Genomic DNA, 15,441 nt, shown 5'->3' with positions numbered 1-15,441 from the left:
TGAATCCTGATTAGGATCTAACTAGCATTAGATCTCACATGTGTGTAAATGTAATAGATTAATCAGATCTTTATGTTATTTCAGTCGGGTTCCAATTCGATTACAAAACTTTATAACATAATAATTGTCTCTTTCTTTTGCACTAGAGTTTGTTTCATACGTGATGATTGCCTCTTTCCTTCAACAAATTTCCTCCGCAATAATTTTCCTTCTTACTTTTTGGGTGATTCCCACCGTTCATAAAAAGACTGAAGCCCCCACCAAACCCCTTATCCTCTAAGGGTTCTAAAGGTACAGGGTCTGCTTTCGATGGCTTGGGTGCCACTCCCGCTGTGGTTACGTTTGCACGTTAGTAGCCTTCCTTTGCTGCACAAAGGATTGGTGCCATGGAAAAATCTGCCGCCTACCAACCCCCTTGCGCCAACCCCCTTGACGTCTTTTCATCTTTACTTTGATGACAAAACTTTTGCTACCACGAATAGAAAAAGGACCCCTCTGTGCTTCAACTTTGATTAATTAGTTTGGAAATGTTCAACCAAATATGCAGCAGCATATACTCTGAAGAAGAGATATTCCTATCGTTGAAAATGTAAAAAATTGTATTGTCAACTAAATCCATTGTTTCACCGTATGCGTTAGGGACGTAAAATGGATCAGATATGTCAGATTATATTGATTTAATACTGAATTCATTCAGCCAGAATTATGTGAAGAAATTTCGACTCAATTCCTAGTCCGATTTCGATTCATGTTGCAGTTGTACATATGCCTGAAAATTCAGTATTCAACTGTGATGCGACGAGTATGTCATTCCATTACACATAAGTTTCATATCTTATTAGATGGATTTGAATATGGTTTTGAAACACGGGGTCTGAATTTGAATCCAAAGTTGGGCGGGCTCCGGTATACCCACATCGCCAGATCAAACCCAGTGGTCGCCGAGGGATTGGGAAAGCCCAAGCAAACATGGTTCCTGGGTGCGGCGTCAAATGCCATCACTGAGTTTTATGCTGCCAGGCAACCGATTAAGTATTTCAACTAAGGTGGCCTTGCTATAACGCTTGCATCAAGAGAAAAAGAAAAGAAAAGAAGGTCTCTGCAGGTAGATATAATTGGAATTTGAGCTATATATAACCATTTGGTGGTTAAGGAGGTTAGCACAAAAGTACCATTTAAATTGTCTATGATATGTTCTCTTATGAAATAATGCATGGTTCTACTATGTTTACAATTTTATGTGCTTAATTACGCTAAATGTACAAATCAAATATTGAAGCATAATCACTTAGTCTTCTGTCACATAAACTTGTTCAGGGTCTCCCCATATATGAACCCAAATAGAGTAGTCTGCTCTTCTAATTAGCATGGAAAAAGAAATTAAAACATAACTATGTCTTCATTTCTCTGCCCCGACTTCACTAGTCTGCTCTTCACAGCATCATTCCAGACATTTCATCATCAGCAAGACAGCCTGCAGATAATCGGATAGTGATCAAAGTAGTGAAATATATAAGATTCAGATGACAGAAGTACGATACAGAATGGACGGTGTGAAGGTGTACCTTTATGTTCTCGGTTTTTTTCAGATTACCGGAGCTGCATGCATGGTGATGGAGGTTTGGATCTTCCAGGTTTGGCTGAGTGGGTTGAAGCCCGTTGGAGAAAGGAGGAGAAAGCTGAAGCAGGTCTCTGGATTCCTCTGTTTTTTCTGTTTCTTTCTCTCTCTAGAACATGGAAGAGAACTCGTTACATGGTCGAAGAGGAAGACGGAATCAGCACTAAAAAAAACAAGAATGAATCACCAGTTCAATTTTGGTAGGTATTGTAAGGCGTGATTTCTTATAAGATTCAGATCAACCGAATCTTTATGGGATAATATTAGCCTCTACTTAAATTTCTTCTAGTAGCACCTTTCCATGCCGATGTAAAATGAATAAGAAAGCACACTTATTCGACTCAGAAACAGATACACCAAGCTAGATTTTAACTTCTATAAGTTACAGATTTTCAGGCTGAAATTTGAAACAAAACTGGCATAAATATGAACAGGAGCCAAAGCCTATCCAACCAAAAAGAACAGTTATAGATCTGCAGAAATGGAAAACAGGAAAAATAACGAAGTTGAAACTTGAAAGTAGAGATTACCGCTCTCGAGAATTTTGCTTCCAAAATGCGCCGCCACTATATTCAAAAGAGAAGACAGTTAACCTGATCTTGATTTTTGTTTATAACTTTATGGCATGATGAACTAAATGAAGAAACCATGCATTTAAGCACAAGTAGTACCTGCCTCCTCAATTCTTCGAGCTCTTCTTGCAGCAACTGGATCTGCGTAAGCATCATGTGTTAGTGCACCCCATAGACAGAGAGGGAGAGCGAGAAAGAGAGCGATAGAGCAGAGCATGAAGAGTTGTCGTTGTCATTGTACCTCCCTTGAGCGAACTCGATCTAGAGAAACTCAGATCGGTTTTTGGTGAGAGTGGTGAGATCCTCCCCAGTTAACTGTCGCATGGTTGCTCGCAGCTTGTTATTCTCATTCTTCATTTTCGTCATCTCACGGTATATCTGCTGGCAATGGTCAGTAATCTTATCGAACTCAATTGCGAGAATCAATCTTCTGTACGATATTGTACATCCTACTAATTTACGTAAAAGAAAAAAAAAATGCGAAGATCTGTCGCTGCTGACCAACCTGTTTATCATCCTCTTCCTGAATTTGAGTGCCTGATGCTTTCTTGAATCTATCAATAATCTGGAGCATGCTGCAAGAGTGACCACATTCTATTTCATCATTTGCTACATGGTAATAGCTACTATGCGCTCACAAGGATGAAATAAATATTCTATAACATGACTAAGTGTAAACACAGAAACAGAGTATAGACATCTGATTGAGAAAATTATATTTTAAAAGAGAAAACGTAAAGGCAAATTATTAGTGCAATCGACCAACAAAATGTAGTATTTGATTGGGTAGCTCTCCCTTGATAATCGTCAAAGTTCTTAGATCGGGAATTCTCGTTTATATGTCCTGCAGGGTCACTAGTAGCAGTTGGATTGAAATCTCAGCATCTCGGCTCATCTAAGCTACACATAGCAGCAAAAGTTCGTATGCATGTCGTTCTTGTACCATATTCCTGCACATTTCACGGATAGAGTCATCTACTTCCTTTCCTTAACTTCGCCGTTTTTTCTCAAGATGAATCTTGGGAAATTTAAACCTCAAAATTACTCAAGAAAAATAAAAAGTCGAGAAGAAATCTTTAAACACAAACATGTAAAAATAAATTGCAAATATCACGAAATCAAATCCCATAAGTTGGCGACACAATAGAAACATATCCCGATGCTTGTGATTATACGCTCGTTAACTAACGTCTAAACAAGCCCGGAAATGATGAGCTCTCATTGGGACTCTGCACCACTTCTCAGTGTGCAGGGTGGTCCTACTACAGACTTAGAACAGTCTGCCTGTTCGGATGACCTGCAGACCCACATGGCAAACCCAGTACTTGCTCATTAACCCCAAGACTTAGTTAATTTGGTTCGACTGTCGTGATTCATTTATATAATTCTTTTGATTAACAGTCGTGCATCAAATAACTATGGTTCATGATCATCGTATCGCCATCTTCTTCATAACAAGCATATCAGAACAAAATTATTTGATAGGCGCCTTCGATTTTTTAGTCAAAATAATCCATTGGAGAAGAACATGGACTCAGAGGCTGAGACAACATGTTCAAATTAAATAGAAAGAAAGCAATATCATTTTCATGTCAAGATTTACCCTAGCATCTATACAACCATCTGAAGAAAGGCTTCACTTCATCAAATTTTCTAGACCAAGATCCTAGGCAAGAGAAAACAATTGTAAAACAGAACAGCATTACTGCAACAGAGATATATGTTGGAACCTGGAGTTGGGACTGCAGTACTTGAACATCTGCCTGCTGCTGGAAAAGATGATGAGTCCGACCTGATCATCGTGGCGAAGGGCGAGCTCACGGGCCTTCTTCAGCAACCAGCCCCGCCGCTTGGTGGCGCTCCCGCTCTCCATCGCAATTTTGAAACGGGGTGATGAACAGAAGAAAGAGAGAGAGAGAGAGACATGAAGGGAGGAGGCGAGGTGCTCTCAGTCATGAATTTCATGAGGTCTGCCGGCCGGCAATACCAAGAAGGGAAAAAGGAAAAGGTGGTGTGGATGGGTAACAGCCCTCTGGTGCCATTTTTGGTAGAGGGAGAATAGAGAGTCCTTGCTGCACTTTTGAATTTTATATAAAAGCAAGTTAAAAAAAATTTCACGAAAAGGACCCAATTAATTTCTATATAGATAAACAGTAACAGTTATACGTAGATAACGTGTCTTAAGAAAACAGTAAGTCATAATGCTTTTGAGACACAGGTTACAAAGAAAAAGCAAAGTTATTTTTAAAAATGTGATATGTTTATGCTTAGCATTTGGTCTATAAATCTAAAAATAACATCAATGGTGACACCCTTTTTCAAATTATAATATCTTTTTTGTATCATTATCAAATACGGACCTTTGATTATTAAGACTTTTAGTAATCACATTGTGTTTCTTGAAACAAAAAAACTTTGCTTTTGAAAAATAATCTTTTATTATTATTATTATTATCAAACCCCTTTCTAAGGCAACGTGCCTTTGTTCTATAACCATCAATTTGGGATTAATCCCAAAAGTTGTGCTATTTTTGAAAAGCCAATAGTTTGAATAACTCATGGCACCGAGGTGTTAGTTCTAGGTTAAAAAATTTATATGTGCTGGATGATTCTCAGGTTGTATTTCGGAAAACATTTTTCATACCTGAGAATCATCCAGCACATATAAATTTTTTAACCTAGAACTAACACCACGGTGCCATGAGTTATTCAAACTATCGGCTTTTCAAAAATAGCACAACTTTTGGGATTAATCCCAAATTGATGGTTATAGAACAAAGGCAGGTTGCCTTAGAAAGAGGTTTGATAATAATAATAATAATAAAAGATTATTTTTCAAAAGCAAAGTGTTTTTGTTTCATGAAACACAATGTCATTACTAAAAGTACTTTTAGATCTAATAATCAAAGGTCCGCATTTGATAATGATACAAAAGATATTATAATTTGAAAAACGGTGTCACCATTGATCTTATTTTTAGATTTATAGACCAAATGCTAAGCATAAACCTATCATATTTTTAAAAATAACTTTGCTTTTTCTTTGTAACCTGTGTCTCAAAAGCATTATGACTTACTGTTTTCTTAAGACACGTTATCTACATATAACTATTACTGTTTATCTATATAGAAATTAATTGGGTCCTTTTCATGAAAAATTTTTTAACTTGCTTTTATAGTAATAGTTTAAATTTCAGAAGATCTTCGAAATGAATGAGATTAAGAAGAAATTTAATGAGCAAGAGAGAGAGAGAACAAAACATTTAACGTATGCACGAGAATTAAATCATTATGGATCCCCAAGAGGTGATCTTGAGATGATGGACGCGACACTTGAAGGAGCTACTTGCAGTTGACAATGCCTGTGGGGAGTTGTCTAACTTGGTCGAGGGGTTTATAGCCTCTAAAGAGGAGAATGTGTTGCTTCTTAAGGCTATGCCCAATGAATTGAAGGATTGAATGGGCTATGAAGGATGCTGATAGAAACTCAGCCCCTTGGCCCAAATAGTTTCACTATCACAACAACTAGGATTTTATCAAGGTATATGTGACCAAAAGACATCAAAGATTAGCTATACTAACGTAGACAGAAAGGAGAAAAGAATCATTGTCATTGACAACGACTATTCCTACCGTAATTCATGAGGTTTAAGTCTAAGACGCAGAGCACCGCGTCTTTTTCTGGTTTCCTTTCCTTCGCTCAATTATCTTCAAGGTCAAGGTCGGCCCCCTCCTCCCAGTCCTCATGTACACATTCACTTATACAGATGAAACAAAGGGAGGAAGAGAGAGAGTAATCCAACCCACCACCTTCAGCTTATACTAATTGAATATTAGGAAAACAAAAAATTTATCATTAGTTTAAAAAAAAATTGCATCTCCTTGCATTCTGCTTTCCAAAAAGCAGTAAAGAGAAAGGGGGAGTCAAAATTCATCTCCAACTTGTGCCTGCGTTAGAGCATGCCGAATTTTGACTTCAATGAATAACCAAGATATTTGAATCATGTTGTGAAGATTAAGCTATTGAACCACCTATCTTCCATGTCCAAACTGCAGGCTTAATTACTGTTACTCATATGAAGCACGCAGATGTTATAAGTTACAGCCCCTCACTATTTGACATGTGAATAATTATTTGAAGTGGAATACCAAGCAAAATGTCCCACGTATAACGCACAATGAAAAGACACTAAGTGTTCATCACCAACCTTCAGAAAAGTGCTTAAAAGCTGCTGAAATAGATTACTAGGTAGAAATTTCACAATGCATTGCTTTTTGGTTGAGCAAATTAACAAGGAAAAAAACTGCCATATGATTGTTCAACAGTAATAAAACTAGTGATTAACAATTAATAAGCCATGTTTTTATAAAATGATTTAATGAACTGAAAGAACAATTTGTTTGTTGTCATTACCCCAGCCACACCCGGCTGTGTCTGCACCCGAGTAGTGTTGAATAGGGTGCAGCAACTTTTTTGAAGAGTATGTTACTTTGTACTAGAAGAATATGCCAATTCAGAGGGAATTAGTGCTCATATGCACAAGGGTTCGGGTTCTTTGGCTAGTCAAGTGGGCTTAAGGGGCCATTTGGCACCCGTAATAAATTTTTACCGTCCAATGATTCTGTTGTACAATTTGGGGTATTCATGAAACCTTATGTTAATATGCTCCAATTTTTTAGCAGTTTTACTGGACAGTAACAATTTGTTATCAGCACCAAATGGCCTTTAAAGGATCCAACTTGAAAGTGGCTTGAAGTTAAACAACAATGTTTCTGTTGGGTAAGAAGAGTTCTGTCAGCCAGCACCGGAAATGGTAAAAATCACACTTCCAGACTCGACTCGATATACCTCTAAAGAAAGCGTCCAATACAAAAAAGGAGGATTAACTGATGACATCTGAGGCCTCTAGCCATCATAGTGCTTGCCATGTTGTCTAGGCAATTGATTGAACTCTATGAAAAGTTTTCCTTTGGACATCAATATATACCAACTTTCCATGTTAATAAAAGGAAATCTTCTAGTGTACACATAGTCCATGGATAAAGAAGACCCAAGAAAGGGATGTTGGGTTTAGTTGAGTGCTTGCCTTAGAAATAAGTGTACTTCCGTTCTACAACATTTAGTGTTAGCTTTTATGCGTTCACCATTCTTCCCATCAACCGCTCCTCATGTTTTAATTTAGAGGCCATAATGGCTGAGAGATTTGGTCCCTCCATTTCCTTTCATGTCTTTCTCATTGTTGTGAACATGATTCCAAGCTTAGAGTTACAGAAAGAGAATAATTCCCCTATCCCCAAAGAGAGAGAAGCTTGTCAATCGCGCATGCACGAATGCATGCATACTCACACCCACACATCTATGTGCATGCATACAGAAAGGGTGAGTGAACTTCAAATCTGAATTTGTTGTCGCCATGGTCCTCAGTAACCATTAAATAAGAGGGGTTGTAACTTATAACATCTGTGTGCTTCATATGAGTAACAGTAATTAAGCCTGCAGTTTCAATTGATTTTAAAAATCAATTATTTTACATTTAGTAATTTAACTCTAAGTAGGATAACCCGGTTTGGAGGTAATCGTTTGGTTGGATAGCTAAAGAGAGAGAAAGAAAAGTCATTTGCTCTAAGTAGGACTGCCTGAAGAAAAGTTGGAAGAGGTTTTGTAATGAAAGCATGAGATTTAACGTGGTTTTCCACTACGGAAGGCCACAGAAGGCCACCAATGGCCTTAAGGATCATAGTGTTTGATTTGATATTTATATTGTCTCTTTGCAATAATCTCTAGGGATATCTTTGATTTTCTTTATAACTCTGGGTCGCCAAATTTCTTTGGTGATAGCGATGCAATTATTATTTTTGTTGGTTTCTTTATTTTTATAGATATCATTTCCTTATAGGTTGCAAAATTATATTCAACAATAATAACATTTCTTTTGTTGAGCAAAAATACTTTGGGCAATGTCAATATTGTTAGATTTGATATTTCAACTCGCAGTTTACAATAAGATTAAGAAACTTGATTTTTTTGCAAATTCAAGTGGATGACTATGCTCATTGATAACAATGTTTTTATTATTTTTATTACATCTTTGGTTTCATAGATGTCGTTCTCTTATAAGTCACCACATTATCCTTAACAATAATAACATTTCTTTTATTGAGAAGATTGTTTTTACAACGTTAAATCATTTGCATAACACTCTCCATTTTCATATCTAAGACATGCTTGAAAAATCTAAAAGATCATATTTGATATTTTAAATTTCAAATATTGATATTTGATTACTAACAATGATTTTAAATTATTTAGTTAAAAATTTCGATAATTGCATCATATATTCATAATTGTTGATTTAAGTCAGCAGAAGAACGATCAATGTATGAGAATAGAAATCCACACATGATATAAACCTCTATTTTAAGGGAAATGACACATATAGAATTTACATACATAAGAAACTAAAGGTTTTCTTTCACAAGAGCAATCAAAGAACAAGACACCACAGAAAGCACATCAAACGTCCAGCCAGTTTGAGTAAAGAAGTCTACTTTGGACTTGCTCTTCACAAAGTAGTAAAGCTTCAAATGGGTTTCAGCAATGCATATTGCCAATACAATGCAAGGAACTCATTAAAAGTTTAATTTGCATAAACAATTACAAAAAGTTCAATAAAAATTAAAGCAGCCAACAGCCCAAAATTAAAGCAGCCAACAGCCCACTGCCCCGAGCCAAGCCCAAAATCTAAACCCAAACTCTGTCCAACTATACAAGGGATGTCAACCTCGACACATGTGTGGTTCTATATATTATACATATCTAGCACCTAGTTCCTTTGGTTCGCGTCTTTCATCTTCAAACACTAAGAGTGTGTTTGACAATTAACCTCAGATTTTAATTCCAAAGCTCATCTGGCTAAGATCCCTTTTACATGGAGATGCACAATGGAAACAAACACTGAATTTTACTACTATGTGAAACAAGAGGGTTTGTTTCCCAAGCACTTATGGAAAAAACATCGGATTTGAGGTTGAATGGGATGAGATCTGTCCTTAAATTCATGACTACGAGATTCTAGTGGTCTCGAATCCGAGGTTACCAAATGCTCCATAATGGAGTTCACTTATTGTCAAACAAAAAAGTTTTTATTCATCAGACAAACAACATGCACGTAGTCAACAAATAGTACACAAAAGAAAGTACAAACAATGAAGCACTTTATCTCTTATTAAATTGACCTAACCTACCTAGAGAAGCCCAGTAATGTTTTTTGAATTTCCATATCATAATACATGGAATTTGACTGCCTTTGTGTTCAAAAGTTGACTGGTATGTTGAGTGCTATGATTAAAAATAAGATCCTGCTGCATTGATGCCTTGACTTGAACAAACTCAACAAATTTCATACTCGTTCGGTCAAATCAAGTGCGCCACTCTTAATTGCATCATCCTGTAAACTTATGCGAATGCAAGTCAACTTGATGCAAAATAACTTCAAAAGCCAATTAGTTTAGCCTAAGTGCGATATTAGGCAATGAAATTAATAAAGTTGAGATTAATGATATGTTAATTGAAATTAAACACTTAACGGAGTTGGTAATGGCTGAAGACTCAACTTAGCTCAGACTTACCATGTTCATGGTGCGTAGTCGGGTATGTGGTGGCCTACTATGTCTAGCAGTCACCGGATTCACGTTGGCGGACTTAGTTGAGGTTGGTCGGATAGGCTTATCTGGTTGGGGATTTAAATTGTTACTTCGCCCAGATTTTCTTCTAGCCTATGTACTTCCGAGTTGTCCATGTTTACATGTTGTTCTTGGAGACATATTAAGTGCTTAGAGGACATTTATTTGCACCTGATCTAAAATCCTCAGGTTTTAATAACCATCGACTTAAAATCAATCTTTCCTTTATCTGATATTAAATGTCACATTTTCTCAATGCAAAAAAAATGTGAAGTAAGGATTTCAGGATCCGACTTAAGATCCTTAGCTTCATGAATTATCACTTTTACCATAAACATTTTGGCCCATCAGTCAAAAACATGTCATATCATATTTATATCAAATAGTTCAAATTTGAAGGAACCAAGTGACGTTTCAGGATTCACCCAACATAATTGATTTATAAAGGAATGAGTTAAGTGTCATATTTCTATAAATCTGTTGTCAATTGTGAAATGTATTTTCTTCATATTCAACTTTTACTGACGTCTTACTGCAATTTATTTTTGTGTCATACGTAGGTTAGTCAATTTGGTGGATCTAATACATATGTGTGTGTGTGTGTGTGCGCGTGCTAGATTTTGAATAAAAGACAAATTTACATGTAAAAAATATGGTCTATCTTTTTGTTCTTATGGGTCATGTCACATACTCTCATGTCTTGTCCTAATGTGAGCCATGCACTTTAACCACTTTTTTTGATAAGTTGTGCAAACGGTTAGGTTGGATGTCATATTGTAGCTACCTTGGTAGTTCAAATATTGGAAAGTGTTACGCGCCTTATATATGTTCTTGTCTCTTTCTCTTTGTTTTTTAAATACAAAAATAAATAGCCAAACATCTAAAACAAGCTCACCATCACCATCATTTTACTTATCATTTTCAATAATAACACTAAGCGCTAGAAGTTTTCCATTAATCAAATGAATAAAACATGAAAATACGGTTGGTGATACACTAAGAAAATAAAGACCGCCCCTGCTTGCTAGCTGCCTTTTACCTTAGCAGGCCAAAGGAGACAAGCCATATTACACTAAAAAATAAGGGAAAAAAAAAAACTCGTTCAAGAACTCATTCCAAGTGTCGAGCAGCCCGAGGCAGGCACCAATGGATACAGTCAACGTAAGTTTCGGCGTCGGCCTTCTGCTCGGGGTTCAGAAGCTTGCCTTGCCGGATCGTGTAAACGGATGTATGTGCATCTTTCTGGTACTCGGATAGGGTCGTCAGGTTCACGAAGAACACTGGAACCTTCATCGCCATCAATAAGAGTCGCTGGTCCGTTCCCACCTCCAAGTGTGAGATGTTCTTTAGGATCGGCGTGGTGTCCAACGCACATTTGATTCCGTTCAGGTTGAACCAGTCCATGCTCCTACAACATCCAACATTATTATTAAGGGGAAAAGTTGTCGGCAACGTCGGCGGTCTCCCTTCTACCGAAGCTTCTTTACAAATCAGTTTTCAAAAATATGTTACGTTTTGGCGACAAAAATAGTTTGACGCAATTTGTTTTAAAGTTAGTGAATTTTTGTAAAACATTGTAATACAATTTTTATGAGTATGCTTCATTTTTTAAAACAAATTTACGAAGCCATAGGGAGTAAAAATTGAGCGCTTAGGCCTGCAACACTTTTCAGCATATTTGATTTGTGTTAGCAACATTGGAACAAGTAGTTTTAATTGCAAGGTAAGTCTTACAATAATAAATCAGAGAAGTGCTTATGGACAGGGGCAAAGCAAAGGGCCCCCCTTAAGATTTTTGAAAAATAAGATGTTAGATGTTGATGGAAGGCTAGATTCTCAATGAAAATTCTGAAAGAGTCATAGAACAAATTTTTTCTTAATCTTGATTGGTACACTAAGCCAATCTGATCTCAAACTTCTTCTTTTTTCAAAATGAAAAATTTGCAGCCGATATCAAGTTTTCTGCTTCATAACTGCAGATGGTATGACAGTTATGTTGGCCTCGGATCTGAACTCTAGCAAAGCAAGAAGGACCAATCTATTTCATAGAAAGAACTCTGGCCTATTTCTGCTTCAAGTCTCTCCAACTCTTCAAACTGAGCAACTGTTCAAATCTTGCTTTGCAGTAGAAATTTCTTTCCATAAAAAAACTAGGAATGCACTTGCAGTTGTAAATTAAATATGACATAGATGCATATATGAATTTGTACACCAATGGCGGGATGATTTGTTTGCTTCTGTTACAAGTTGGTCAAGTTGGTCAGGTCAATTTCCAAGTGTGAGAAATCAACTGTACTATTTTTAGATGGGTTTTATTTTTACCTTTTTTTTAAAGATTATAGCTAGAATTTTAAATTTTTTATGTAATCATTAATTATGAATGACGATTTGGATGTTACGGTATTTTACTACGACCATGAAATATTTTAACATACAGTCTACTTTAATGTATTGTCATTTAAACATGATAAAAGGCAACCGTATTTCAAAATGTAACCAAAAGCTAGCCCTGTAAATGAAAAATTTTGCCAAGAAAGTTCAGTTGTTGGAGGATGAATAATTATAGGGTTAAACAAACCGTCAGTTCAAGGTACCGCTTCGAGTGAGGAGGACAGATTAACTAGCGGCTGGTATTTTAATAATCTCTTGGGGACTAGAAAGAAAGTGAAACGACGCATAAATTATTCCAAGTACCGATATTCTTTCCATCTAAAAGTTGACAGAGTTGATCATGATGTGGTCATTTTGCAATTTTATATGTCCGTTTCTCCACCACACAAATTTTGTGATTCAAAGCCAACATCTTATCGTTAATTGCAGAAAGATCCCTACTTATATTCCATGGACCTCCACTATAAGTCTATGTATGAAACCACCAAATGAAACGTGTTGCTCGTATTGGTCACCAAGTAAGATGATCAAACCCAGCGGCGGAACCGTATTTGTTATTGTTGTTTGTATATACGCTTACGAAATTTATTTTGTTTACATAATGATACTTTATTTTTTCTACTTTATTTGTTTGTTGTTGTTGTTTATATATACGCCTACGAAATTTATTTTATTTACATAATGATACTTTATTTTTTCTACTTTATTTGTTGTTTTACTTGAATCAATGACCTTCATTATCATCAATGAAAATGAAATTCCTCCGTCATAAGGGTATTTTTAAAAAAATTTATAAAATAATATGTATTTTCAACTTTTTACTTCTTCACAATCCCTTTTTACGGTTTTAAAAAGTTTTTTATTTTAATGAGAGTATTTGGTCAATGTCCATACTTTTTCGTGCACATAACCGCTTAGTGCTTGTGGAGGATTGAACATCTCTGACATATTGTCTTCGTATGCGCGGCTGTTCTTTAGGTTTTGCATGTGATTCTAAGAATCCTAATCACTCTCTTTACACACATATATATATACATATGATCATTTTTTTTGTAGAAACCAGCCTGACCCTTTAAGTATGATACATAAAATGTGTTTTGTAGTGTAACACTGCCCACATGATCTTATGAATAGGTTGATGCAAAATATATGCTATGTCGATCATTTTTTGGGTTTTAATACTGTCCTTATAGTAAGCAAAAATGAATGGCTCTCTCTCATAGCATCAGATTTTGATAATAGAAAAATCAATAATTTTCATAAAAACAACTTGATTTAAAGCATGTTTCATACCAAAATAATTTCAATAAATATATCAAGATGTTTATATTTTATTTAACATAAATTTTTAACAAAAAATTAAAGGGTTTGGCTTTTATCCATGACCTAAGTGCTTGGTTTTTACCTATATATATATATATATATATATATATATATATATATATATATATATATATATATATATAGTAATAATCCATCCCCCATCTGTTTTGGTTTTGTATGGAGTTCTCTCTAGAAGAGCCTACTCCAATTATAGCGGTTGAGTCTTTTAATCTTTGGTCATTAACAATTACACAAATAAAAAAAAAGAAGAAGAAGATTTATATGTAGAGTTTGGTAGTTTGTTTTCTAGTGGTCCATTTGGAGCATTAGAAATGATAGTCTGTTTCAGAATGCTATATATAATTGTTAGTCCTTCCACACATATCTTATCACAGAAAACGGGATGCTGGAATATCTCAAAAGTTACGCCTTGTTCAAAAACACTTTGAACTTCTTTCACAGGATCCACTTTTGGAGTGTCACGTAAATAAATAAATAAATCATGTTTACATCTCCACTTTAAAGTTTTATGAATTCTGAATGTAAAATTTTGACATGCCCACTTTAAAGCGACAAAGAAAGAGAATCAGGTGCAGAAGAATGCACATAATAAGTCGAGCCAATCAAAGCTAAGCAAACTCAGCTTGCTTGAACTCGGTTGAGCTTACAAAGAAGAGAATATGTACATGGCATTTCACAATATTATGACAAGAAGACAATTAGTTCCAATTGATTTTCTTGTGGGTAGCAGCTATGCTCAAGCCCAAGCTCGGCTCGAGCATGCATCTAGGGCCGTTCACCAGTCATGTTCGAGCTAAACTGGGCCGGCTCGAGCATTTGAAGCTCAAGCTGAGCCGATCTTGAGCACGAGTTGTGACCTAAGGCACTTGACCTAGTTCGAGAGAGCCGGCCCAGTTTAGCTCGAACTTGACTGGTGAACAGCCTAGATGCATGATGAAAGCTCCCTCAAACATAATGGAAGCAAGCAGAAATCGGACATACAAACTTGAAAACACAACATTGCCTTTTAATAGATACGTAGGCGTAGCGTTTAAATAGAGACACTTTCCCAACTGCTTGACGGAGAACAAGCAAGCTATAATTGAGAAAACCCACCAACGTCCCAAGTTCTAATTGCTATTTTATCACTCAGACAATTTATTAACAATAATATTGCATTAAAAACAGAAAAATACCACATTTATCACTGTTGCCAAGTTGCATAAGGAAAAATAAAAGAAATATGTCAAAACCCCAATCAAAATTTAAACGTGCCATTCAAATTTCTGGAGCCTCAGCTTTCTTTCTTTTCTGGTAAGGCCTAATAAGGGACAGTTGGGACTTACCAAATAGTTATATATAGTAAAACTAAATAATGATTCTAACTATTTGTTGATATCTGGGGGCATCAAGTTTGAACAGTTCGATTTTAAGTCGGACCGTTTAGATCTCTTCTATCTAATATATATATATATATATATATCGGCATCTACATAAAAGGAGGCCCCCATTCTGACTGAAGTAATCCACCACCACACATATGTATATATAATTTTTTGGATTTTTTCATCCTAGTTTAGAAAGAGAAATCCTTCGTCCTCTCACAATACAATGTGCATTGCATCGAGCAACCGTGATGTGGATAAAACTCAAATTTTAATATATATATATATATATATATATATTGGTTCCGATATAATTTGTGGTTTTATCTATTTAAGTTCAAACAAGAAATCGTCTGACGACTCACAACCCAGTGCCTAATTCAAGCTCTGCATTGCATGAATAAGGCGGATATATAAAGGTATGTTTGTTCTAACAAACGTCCAACTAACTAAACTTCACCATCTTGACT

At 35.9% G+C, this 15,441-nt stretch overlaps 1 protein-coding gene and 1 long non-coding RNA gene across 2 annotated transcripts; both read right to left on the bottom strand.

The window, feature by feature from the left end:
• Positions 1-1,428: 1,428 nt before the first annotated feature.
• LOC126410169 (uncharacterized) lies at positions 1,429-2,291 on the bottom strand. Its single transcript, XR_007573675.1, has 3 exons — positions 2,149-2,291; positions 1,566-1,727; positions 1,429-1,474 (listed from the first exon to the last, which is right to left on the bottom strand). It is a non-coding gene; the product is annotated as an uncharacterized LOC126410169 (long non-coding RNA).
• Positions 2,292-2,451: 160 nt separating this feature from the next.
• Positions 2,452-4,159, bottom strand: LOC116255911 (MADS-box protein GGM13-like). The gene is made up of 3 exons (XM_050078300.1): positions 3,921-4,159; positions 2,696-2,765; positions 2,452-2,571 (listed from the first exon to the last, which is right to left on the bottom strand). Exons 1-3 carry the CDS (start codon positions 4,061-4,063, stop codon positions 2,452-2,454), a joined length of 333 nt encoding a protein of 110 aa, XP_049934257.1. The 5' UTR covers positions 4,064-4,159.
• Between the last annotated feature and the right edge of the window lie 11,282 nt (positions 4,160-15,441).

The sequence above is a fragment of the Nymphaea colorata genome, chromosome 6 (assembly GCF_008831285.2).
Source record: "Nymphaea colorata isolate Beijing-Zhang1983 chromosome 6, ASM883128v2, whole genome shotgun sequence".
Taxonomy (NCBI): domain Eukaryota; kingdom Viridiplantae; phylum Streptophyta; class Magnoliopsida; order Nymphaeales; family Nymphaeaceae; genus Nymphaea; species Nymphaea colorata.
The sequence above is the reverse complement of the archived record's forward strand: the minus strand, read 5'-3'. Positions and strand labels throughout refer to the sequence as shown.